Source organism: Parambassis ranga, chromosome 13, assembly GCF_900634625.1.
Source record: "Parambassis ranga chromosome 13, fParRan2.1, whole genome shotgun sequence".
NCBI lineage: Eukaryota > Metazoa > Chordata > Actinopteri > Ambassidae > Parambassis > Parambassis ranga.
The window spans coordinates 4,614,911-4,626,811 of NC_041033.1; the positions used below are offsets into that span (position 1 = coordinate 4,614,911).

Genomic DNA, 11,901 nt, shown 5'->3' on the forward strand with positions numbered 1-11,901 from the left:
ATGTGCATCCCATTGTGCTACTCTCAGATGTTCTGACACAGCAGGCCTATTAGGATTTCTACGCTTGAAAACTGATGGAAATCCCTCCTTTAGCTGAGTTCTTTTTTCCTAGTTTATCACCTGCTGTCTTTGATTCATGCATGCTGTTTTCTCTTTCTCTCCCTGTCGCCCCTTTTTGAAGTCTTCTGGAGTCCTGTGGTTTTCAAAGGGTCAGAAAAGGGCAGCCCTACTGTCCTATCGAAGGCAGGCCGCGGGATAAACGCATGTTACCACCTGTCCTTGCTGCTCTGTGTCAACGCCGCTGGTGTTGCTGCGCTCGCACCTCATCATCTCACCTCCTGCCGCCTGTACATTGTTCCCTCCTGCTCACAAACTAACCGTAATGCATGAGCGACTGAGCAAACACTCAAGGCAGTGCTCATGCACATATAAACACACATACAGAGACGTGCACACTACTAGTGTGGGACCCCTACTGTCTCACACAGGGACAAATCAAGGAGTCCCCACTGCTAAAATCCCACCCCTTCCTCACACTTCACATTACAGAGGACTCTCTCTGGCCCAAGCCCAAAGCAGTGGGGGTTGTTTAGCTGAGAGAAAGGGCTGCATCCTGGGGAGAGAGTCAATTGCAGGTCCGGGGTCACGCAGAGAGTGGGAAGAGGGAGCCAAAAGTCCTTCAAGATGAAAAATTAGCCTTTCAAATGACAGCCAAAGATCAAACCACTCAGGGTAGCTGAGGGTGTGTTTTTGATGCTCCCATTGATGAGAAAGCACTTCTTAGTCAGCTACAGCTTCCTGTCCTGTGTGCCCAGAGGGAAAGGGAGGAAACCCTGCATCTGGAAGGGAAGCCAAAGTGGAGCAGGATGATCCAAAATTAGACACCAGGCCAGAGTCTGAATCCGACGATGCCAGCTCCTCAAACTTCTGTATTACCTTCCTCACCGACTGGAAGGGGACCTCCCCGTGCCAACGACCTCTGCAACTCCCACGGGGCCCCCTGTAGGCTGAATTCTTACTGAGAAACACGTGAGGAGGAGGAGGGAGGCCACAGCATAGCCTCAGCTTACCATGGCCCAGGCCCAGAGCTGGTAGCACGCCAGCAGGGGAGAAGCAGGTAGGCAGGGTGGCAAGACGCTCCTGGGTCAGAGGATTGTGGAAGCTCAGAGTTCCACCGCCAATGTTGAGGAAAACTCCGATTGTTTTAATTTGAGGTGGGACAGTACAAAGTGGCTCGCAGCTCCCATCATACACAGCAAAGAAGGACAAGTTTTGCCTCTGGAACCACCAGCCGACAGAACCGTCTGATGAGATCACACCTGAGAGACAGAACAGTTTTAGTTTAAACGTATGGACCGGTAAACACAGAATGAATGGAGCTCTAGAGCTAGTTTTCTCTAGCACCACAAGACTATACAAGGATTGGATGCATTTATATGATGCTCATAGCTATGCCTTTGGATTTTCTTGAGTAACTGTGTGATGAATTTTGCAAAGAGCTATTGAGTTTCCCAACTGCACCACAAGCCAAGTGCCATTTAAGTCCATTATAAAAAGGATAAACTCTGCAGCTCACACCAAAACAATCCAGATAAACAGCACTAAAAGCCAAAGGGAAAAAAATATTATATCTGCTGCTTTTGCTCTGTGACCAAATACCTGTAAAACTAATGATGTGCCCATCAGGCTTAGCACCCAAATGACACATTTATAAACAACTCAGGGACTGTGTGCTAATCACTTTTCCATTGCTTCAGACTTCAGAACCAGTGATTAATAGTCTGTCAATGTTCTGACCACTTGGTGGCACTATGAACCATGAGGTTCCCTGTTGACGTGCACATGTGTGTTTACATGACTGCGCGCTCATTCATGTGAGTGTGGGCCTAAACAAGCACAGTCTTGCTGACTCACAGTGAGGGTTTCTGGAAGCAATAAGCACACTGGCAAGGAACCAATAACAACAGCAGAGAGTTCTTACCAATCCTGTAGATGGAGCTGTTACAGACATCTACCTCCCAGTAGTATTGTCCCCGAGCAATTACAACATCAGCACACACATGAAGAAGGTCCCCGGGGTCACAGCTCATTGTTGACTTCCTGTTCTTGTTTTTTGAAGATGGGGTAGGGTGAGTCACTCCGTGGTGGGTGACTGTGAGGGAGGATTTGGAAAGATGGAGTGATGGTGGGAGAGTTGAAGGGTCTAGAGCAAAATGCAGTCCTAAAATAAGCCACAAAAAACAGGATTTAACACAGTGTATGTGTGCAAGTAGACTTGTTATATGCACACATAAATACATTAAAAATATCAAATATGACTCCTAACCAAAGACGGACTGCTCCATCTCCTCCTCTTGCAGGTTTATAGCACCATCCAGTGGTATCACAGAGGAAGTGGCAGCACTGAAGCCTGTTTCAAACAGGGAAATGTGTAAACGTTGCCATGTTGACAGTGAAAATCAATATCATTTAGTCATAGACTATGGGAGTCAGAACTGTACTCACAGTATGAACTGCTCTGTGCTGTTTCCTTATCTTTGTCCCTCTAAATATGGCAACAATAAAGGGATAGAAGCAAAACATTTAGGAAAGGAAAACGTGTGTGTGTTGTTGAATCTCATCTCAGCATCAAATACATGCATATTTTTAAGACATTGAATCATCAAAGTTATTAATGTAATTAAAGTCAATTAGCTCACCTTAGCTTAGCATAAAAACTGGAAACAGGATTTAGATTTGTTTTTTCCAAGTTAACAAAGTCAAAAGCTTATCATTTCATTTGTTTTTGTCACAATATACATGCTATAATATGCTTTCTAATTATTATTACAAAGGAGGATGTTATAAAATGCTAAGTAATTAGATAACTGTTTGTACACTTCTACAGAGCAATACATACATACATATAATAATAACTACCCAAAAAGTAGTGTTACAAGTGTACAAAATTATTATGCATTTACAATAATGTGAGTAAATATAATTCACCTGTATAATGTGGTCTTAAAGAGACAGAGCAGATGAAATTAGATTCTGCATAGACATCTAGTAAGCTGCTCTAGTAGAATATCAAAATAAAAACAATTGTTTATTACTGCAATAGAGGGCATTATGACAGCCTTTCACACTATGTTTTTGTTATGCTGGTTTAACAAGTTAGTGATGTTTGCTAGGAACCTACATTGATTTTAGGTTTTGGTGCCCATTGCATAAGATTGCTGCAAGTTGTTGCAAGAGCTGTGGGCACACTGGTAGGTGGTTATTTATCTTTTTATCTTTTTTTCCTTGCTGCAGTGTGTGGGCGAGACATCAAGTCTCTCAATACAAATCAAATGATAAAAAACATTGGATGACACCTCTTTGCTGTTCGTCTCATCAGACTTCAGGGTGGGATGTTTTGGGAGACAGGAAGTGGCAGATGACCAGGTCCAACATGGCAGCTCCACAGCGTGCCGACAGCAGGGGCACAGCACGGAGCAGGCAGATTGACGAAGACCACGGTGGTGGGACGACCTTGCCCCCTCTCCAGCTGCCACACAATGACCACACATAGTATGAGAGCACGGCAGGATCAGTGCAATGTTGTATTTCTGGTTACAAGCCGGACAGCAGGGAAACTGCCGCAAGCAGTCTAGGTCATCATCTTGTCCTGGTTTGCTGTCTCCCATGTCCAGTTCTTTGGGCCCTTTTTTCAGGATGAAAAGCATTCATTTCTTTGTCTACATGCCGTCTTACTGTAGATGTGTCAGCAAATGTTGCTTTGAAAAATGAAGATATTCTAATGATGTGTAGAAAAATCCACACTTTACCTTTAAACTCGTGGAGACGCAACCTGAGTTATCCAGCGCTCATCTTCAGTAAGAAAGACCTTAGTCTCAGGGTTTAGTCTACACTTCCAGAAAGGAGACACAGAAGACATACTACAAAAATGCTCTTCTAATGTGTAGAGATATCCCACTGTCACCAGAAAAGAGCTTAGCAGCCGAACATAGTCAGATAGATATTAAGAAATCCTCATGGTGGGCCATCCTGTCTGTCCTCTGGCAGACTATGGTGGGTGAAAACGGCTGAATGGTCCGACAGATAAAAGAGAGAGAGAGACAGAGAGAGAGAGAGAGGCCAGCCTTTTGAAAGGTACTCATTGCTTGGCGTTGCCATGGTAATGAGCCTTCCTGCAGAGACGCACAACTGCAAGATAATGCGCTGCAAAGAACCCTTGTGCATGCACACATACACATCTAAACGTTAACAAAAGGCTCATTTGCCATGAGCGCGAGCCACACGCTGACAACACACACTCTGCCCTCCTGTTTGGCTGAGCCTCCCTTATGGTGGATTTTCAAGCAGCGCTCTGGCCTCAGACCTTCAGGAATACACGATGTGAATATCAGAAGAGATTTTGCCACAGCGCTTTGTAATTCACTGAGACAGCTCATTGTCCCCTTTGCCTTGTCTACAATGTAGAGGGCACATCTGAGGTCAGGGCAGGGAGTGGCTTTCAGAAGCCGTAAATGGCAGATAACATGGCACTTTCTGTGCAGATAAGGATGAAGGAGATAAGAAATATCTGGTAATGCCCTACTGCAAAAGCAACACAGTGTAGACAAGCATAGACATAAACCAGTTTCACAGCATACTTCCTTTCTGGCATCAATCTTAGATCTCCTCATGGGAATTCCTACGAACATCAAGAAGTGGCTGCGGCATTGCACAACACGATACCACAGAAATTTGTCATGGCCTGTATTTTTAGAGGCTTCCCCCCACCATTTTAATAATACAGGATGTAGCTTTGTGCAGTAGTAGTTCATCAGGTGCATTATCACTTATTATGAATGGAAGGAAGCACTTTGCACATGTTGAAACGGCTGCCCTTTATCCTGTGTACATGGATTACAGGTCACAAGAGAGACACCAGCATGCGGTTACCGCCCACAAGAGGTAAGGCCGATCATTTTACCTCAAGATCTGGCAGCTAGCATTTGCAAACCCTGATGTTACCTGAATAGCAACAGCTAAATATGACGTTTTTCTCAATTGTTTACATACATTTACTGAAAGCATGCCTCATACTCTGAGAACGCTACACGCAAATCAACACACACACACACACCCACACACACACACACCCACACACACTTTTATCCTTCCAAAAATAACTTTAATGCCCATGTAGTGGATCAGCTAAGCGTGACACTCAATTGATGAAATGATTGATTGAAAGCCTCAATTATCCTGCAAAAAAGTTTACAAAACAATCATATAAAGAGCCAGTTCTTCTCCATTCATCATTATGACTTTTTTTGTTCGGTGTTACACTTACTACACACAGTACATACATGTGTGTTGTAACATATTTTGGAATATTGTTTTACTCACAACACACAAATACACAGTAACTAATATATTTAATTTTTCCCACAAAAACTCAGTGCACAGTTTACATCCCAGCCATCACAAAGTTGCACATATAGTGGTCTATATATAAATCAAAAGAAGAATTTACTGTATAAACTTAACTTAGTAATAAACAAAACAAAAACTATGCTGCATCCTCTCTTCTGTTTCGGTCTGGTCATCCACACAAACAATGTTTTCCCTGGCCAAGCAGCAGGGCAAATATCACCCAGCATGGCGAATGCAGCCATGAAAAGCATCCACTGCTATATGTCTTCACTTGTGTATCCATAGCTTGGAGAAGGGGAACACGTCTTTGTGAATTTTGGTCATACACTTTCCATCTCCAGGCAGAAAAGTAGGCTTGAGGAATAGAGAATATAGAGGGAGATAAACAACTAAAAATTATGAGTGGAAACTTATGTTGATCTAATCTAATCTGCTCTGGGCTTTCTATCTGATCTGGTGGAATGAGCGTGTTGTGTAGGATGTCCAGGAATGTGATGTGGCAATGACGCTGTGGTGAGTAATCACTGCACACATTGTGATGTTCCCTCCACACTGGCCAGGGACTTCAATAATGGCACACTGGCCCAATGATATTCCTCCCCCTCCTTTGTCTTTTTATGAGTTTGAATCTGACCTCATCAGTGAAGATGAACACTGCACTCCACTGCAGCCACCTCTAGCTCAAGACCTCTTTGAAACACAATATCAGAAACAGACATGCTATGGTCACTGATTGTGAAGCACAATCATTATGATTAAAATACAGAAATATGTATAATTTATACAGTGTTGAGAGCATGCACCAATCACAGGATTGTATAGGACATGTCTTTGACTCTTTCTGAATTGCGGTAAAATGGCCCCCTGTAGACCTGCTTCATCAGTTCATCAGTTTCTGCGCAAGACACGATCCAGTGTTGATAAGCTTACCCTATCAATATTTTACAGTGTCTCATTGTCTTCTGTGGTTTTTCTTTGTATTTGCCATAATGTTGTGGCATTATTTTCTAGGACCATGTTCATGATTTTTGTTTCCTGTTCAGGAAGCAGAAAACGTTCCAGACCACCTTGTGTTGGTAATCTTTCAGTTCTGCAATACAAATAGTAAAATACTGTAAATACCATGCAGGAAAACATTTCCCAAACACTTGGAATATATTTAATTTTTACAGCCCAGCAGAACAGTCCACAGGCAGCACTGTACTGCTCTACTCACTGGGTACTGTACTGATATGCACTACTGATACTACTGTCCACGCTGAAAAGAATTCCTCGATGGGGTTTAGGAAGGGGGAGTATAGTGGAAGGTATTGAACTGTAAATTGTGGGTGTTGATGAAACCAGTTTTGGACCGGAGCGGAACGATGGGAAGCTACATTGTCCCAGATGACAATGTGCTGCATCTGGTCTCTTTGGTTTGCTGCTGTGATAATATTTTGTAATCTGTCTAAAAATGTAAGTGAGGTCAGTGTTGTAAGGACCCAAGTTGGCAGTGCGGTGGAGGACCCCATTATATGTAATGGCAGCACAAAGTAATGTTACCCCCACGGTGCCCTGGTACATTGACAATAGCCCTGTGGCCAATGATGTTTCTGCCCCTTCTTCTCACTGTTGTCAGGTTGAATCCAGCCTCACCCATGCAGGACTTCTTCCGCAACCATTTGCAAAACTCTCTGAAATACAGCAAAATATCACATTACGTAATCAATATACTGTAGGTATGCTATACACTAAAATTACATGTAATGTAAAAAGGGTTCATGTGTGCAATACACAATGCTACAGTCAGTGAACAAAACATACCACTACATATTCACGCCGCAGGACTTTCACCCTGTTTGAATTTCTTTCAAATAGCACCCTATACAGTTGTTAAGGATATGGGATATGGCCTATTGTTGACAGAGAGACCTGTTGGACATTGAAAATTTGGTGATCATTGACAATATGGGCTTGAATTTCTTGAAGTCTGATTGCATTATTGGCATTGTTGCCTGTTGCCTTTTTATAGTGCTTAAACCTGATCAGTTTTTCTCGATTGTTTTCTTGATTGTTTACACACAAATTCTGGTACTTGAGACACAATGACCACAACATGTAACTCATTTACCAACCCCCTGAACCAATTCTACTAAACTACAAGCACAATTCCTGCTTTACACTCAAATTGCAGTTCTAAAACACACTTTCTTCAAAACAGTACACACAATTCTCTGCTTTGGGCACAATTTTCATGCAGAAGATATCTTGCCATTCAAACTGCACACTGACTCATCACAAGGGCAAACACCCACACACTTTTTAGTTGTTTAGCTGCCTCCATATTCTCCAGTCCTCAAGCCTATTGAGGATTTTTTTTCTGCCTGGAGATGGAAAGTGTATGACCGAAACCCACAAACACGTGTTCCCCTTCTCCAAGCTATGTGGAGATATTGCAGCTGATGCTTTTCATGGCTGGATTCGCCATGCTAGGCCATATTTCCCCCGCTGCTTGGCCAGGCAAAACATTGCTTGTGATGTGGATGAGGTGCTGTGGCCAGACCGCAACAGAAGAGGGTGATAGCATAGCAGCATAGTTTTTTTTTTGTTTTTTTTGGTACTCTAACTGTATACAGTAAATTCTTCTGTTGTTTTGTATGTAGTGTATGTGCAACTTTGTGTTGGTTGGGGATGGAATGGGATGCACACTGTGTACACTGTTTTTGCAGGAAAAATAACATAAAATGTTACCATGTATTTGTGTGTTCTGAGTATAGAAACAATATTCTCAAATATTTTACAACACACTTATGTATGTACTGTCTGTAGTCAGTGTAACACTGAACCAAAAAACCAAGTCATTCATCATAGTGTTTTACACTGAGCACATCAGAGTTCAGCTGGTTCTTATAGATGTCTGTTCATATGATGGTTTGTGTGTGTCATTTGAAAACATAAACCCATTTTGAGAAGAAATAACATTGTTTAAATTGTAATGAATTGAGGGGTTTTGCCCATTGTGTGTGTTATTTTGGATTTGTGTGTAGAGTTCTGAGAATATGAGGCATGCTTTCAGAAAATGTGTGTAAACTATTGAGAAAAACTCAGAATCAGTATCAGAATCAGAAATACTTTATTGATCCCAGGGGGAAATTGCTTTCATTCCAGGTGCTCCATGTATACTAAAACAGTAAAACAGGTTAGAAATATCAGCGCTCAGTGGTGCATTTAGGAGGGATCAGTCTGGCACTGAAAGTCCTCCTGCACCTCAGCAGCACGTGGTGGAGAGGATGGAAGCTGTTCTCCAGGATCCCCTGCAGCTTAGACAGCATTCTTCTGTCTGACACTGCTGTCAGGGAATCCAGCTCCACCCCCACCACATCACCGGCTCTTCTGATCAGTTTATTGAGTCTTGAGTTTGTGGCTGTGGTTAATCATTTGGTTCATGTGGTGTCAAATGCATACAAGTGTGTTTAGTGTTTTGCAAATCACTGTGTGTAATGTTTTGCCAAAGGTGTGAAACTGACAATGTGCTTACAGTTGTGCAAATCTAGGCCTGTGTTTTGCTCCTTGAGTGTTAGGTTTTGTAATTGTGGAAAAGTTTTAATTTTAGTGAGTAAGCAATTGAAAAAACTGTAATGACTACAGACCTGTGGCACTGATCACAAGACCATCATGGCCCCCCTCCTGGACCCCCTGCAGTTTGCCTACAGAGCCAACAGATCTGTGGATGATGCTGTCAACCTGACCCTTCACTACATCCTGCAGCATCTGGACTCCCCGGGAACCTATATGCTAGGATCCTGTTTGCGGACTTCAGCTCTGCCTTCAACACAATCCGCCCAGCTCTCCTCCAAGACAAGCTGTCCCTGCTGCATGTGCCTGACTCCATCTGCCGGTGGATCACTGACTTCCTGACAGACAGGAGACAGCAGGTGAGGCTCGGGAAGAATGTCTCGGACACCCGGACCATCAAGGCTGTGTACTTTCCCCTCTGCTCTTCTCCCTGTGCACCAACTGCTGCACCTCCGGCCATCAGTCTGTCAAGCTGATTACGTTTGCTGACAACACCACCCTCATTGGACTCATCTCAGATGGAGACGAGTCTGCCTACGGGAGGGAGGTGGACCGGCTGGTGTCCTGGTGGAGCTGAATGCCCAGAAGACAGTGGAGATGATTGTAGACTTTCGCAAAGTGCCAGCTCATCGCTCCTCCTGACTGACACTCCCATCTCCACAGCGGACTCCACTCCGCTTCCTGGGTTCCAGCATCACCCAGGACCTGAAGTGGGAGCTCACCATCAGGTCACTCATCAAAAAGGCCCAGCATGGGATGTTCATCCTGTGGCAGCTGAGGAAACGCAATGTGCCAGCCAGGATGATGGTTCAGTTCTACACGGCCATCATTGAGTCCATCCTCACCTTCTCCATCACAGTGTGGTGGCCAGGGACAAGCACAGACTGCAGCATGTTGTGCGCTCAGCTGAGAAGGTGATCAGCTGCAGCCTGCCATCTCTCCAAGACCTGTACGTCTCCAGGACTCTGAGGCATGCAGGTCGGATCACAGCTGACCCTTCTCACTCTGGACATGGACTCTTTGAGCCACTCCCTTCAGGCAGGAGGTTACGTTCTATTCGGACCAGAACCTCACACCACAACAGCTTCTTCCCCTCTGCTGTTGGACTATTGAACTGTAACTAATATTTCACAATGACACTTTAGTATAGTCACTGCGCAATGATGACTATTTGCACTGTTACTTCCATCTTGCACTACTTTACACACTAGTACCACCTCACCTATCCATGTGGTACCCATTACACCTGTTACACTCCGTCCATATCAGGGTCTATGTTTGACATTACAACCACCACTCATGTTCTGTTCTGGTCATTGGATGTCTGTAATGTCATGTCAATTTATAGCCTTACTTTTATATTACATTGTTTACCTTGTTTACCTGACCTTATTTCATCTTTTTTACATTATTTTTATCTTAGTTTTATCTTATTTCATGTAAATTATTATACGTTTTATGTATGCACCAATCACTAAGGCAAATTCGTATATGAATCCTCTTCACTTACATGGCAATAAAACATGATTCTGATCCTAAAAATTGTGCCAGATGCAGAGAATTGTGTGTAGTGTTTTGAAAAAAGTGTGTTTTAGAACTGCAATTTGAGTGTAAAGCAGGAATTGTGCTTGTAGTTTAGCAGTTGGTTCAGGGGGTTGGTGCATGGTTTACATGTTGTGGCCATTGTTGTACAAGTATTTGTGTGTAAACAAGTGAGAAAAACTGTAATAGTGTAAATATATAATCTAATCAGTACATCACATGTAAATACTGTTTGATGTGTTATATAAGGATTTCAACATCTACACACAACTTAGTTTACTTATATGCCCCCTAGTGGCAGCAGATCCGAAAGTGCAGCTTTAACATGGCACAGTATGTGTTTTATTAGCTATATTGTCTCCTGGTGCCACTTTTGCCTATTCCTACACACATGCCTGTCATGGAGGAGGGATTCTTCCTGTGTTGTTATTGGTTTAGTCAGTCTGGCTGTACGTGCTGCCTCTTTGGTCTTATTTGCACTGGGCGATCCACTGTCAAACATTAACTGTGGGCTAAATCAAACAGTTTCTCAGGCTTGCTCTGCAACCACATGTCACCCGTCACAGTTTATGAAACCACTATCAAGAAAATCAAAGAGAAAATGACATCTGCAGCGCGACTGGTATGTGTAATTAAGTGTCTCTGATGGCAGGGTGACTGTTGAGTTTCTGTGAAAGTGATCAGAGGTGTTTTCTTTGAAGTTAGATGGCAAGAGATGCAGGTTGAGAGACAAAGGCAGAGGGACACCATGTATCAAGGAATATGACTTATAGCAGTAAGTTGACATCCAGGACTCATGCACTGTTTCACAACTCATTGTTACACAAGTACTTAAGTGCTTGTGTCCATAAGGATATTCCTTATAAGGACTGCTGACACCAGCATAAATTACATCACATTACCCAGGAAAATACACTTCAGTCACTTCAGTGCAACTTTCACTCTAAACATAAAACATGAATGAACTATAACTTGTCAGGACAAGACCTGTGTGTGGGATTGGGCCGTCCTTAGAAACTGACATGGAAACTTTGGATGGAAATTTTTAAGTGGCTACCCTGAACGGCATGTGCACAGATGACAATAAATAAAGGGGAGGGAGATATAAAAATAACTAACGTACACATGTTAAAATAGGTCTGCTGCTGTGAAAAGAAGCTAGATAGCATCTCATCAGATACATGTGCTGTGTGCGCCTCTAGGACTCATGCTGCTGCTGCTGCTGCTGCTGATAGGAGCGATTTTGTCCTATATGCCCGAAGTCCACGCTGCACCCATTGATTTTTGGAGCAGAGATGATTCTCGGAAATATATGATGGACAGGATTAACATGACGGTGAGCAAAAAAATAAAAAAAATTCTGCATTCTATCAGTTTAGTAAAATTTGGACAAACAGA

General features: G+C 43.1%; 1 protein-coding gene across 1 annotated transcript; it reads right to left on the reverse strand.

Annotated features, from left to right (window-relative positions):
* Window positions 1-780: 780 nt before the first annotated feature.
* Window positions 781-3,473, reverse strand: LOC114445040 (probable E3 ubiquitin-protein ligase MID2). Its single transcript, XM_028419983.1, has 5 exons — window positions 3,357-3,473; window positions 2,506-2,545; window positions 2,327-2,410; window positions 1,982-2,221; window positions 781-1,319 (listed from the first exon to the last, which is right to left on the reverse strand). The coding sequence occupies exons 3-5, from the start codon at window positions 2,343-2,345 to the stop codon at window positions 781-783; spliced, it is 798 nt and encodes a 265-aa protein (XP_028275784.1). The 5' UTR covers window positions 2,346-2,410; window positions 2,506-2,545; window positions 3,357-3,473.
* Between the last annotated feature and the right edge of the window lie 8,428 nt (window positions 3,474-11,901).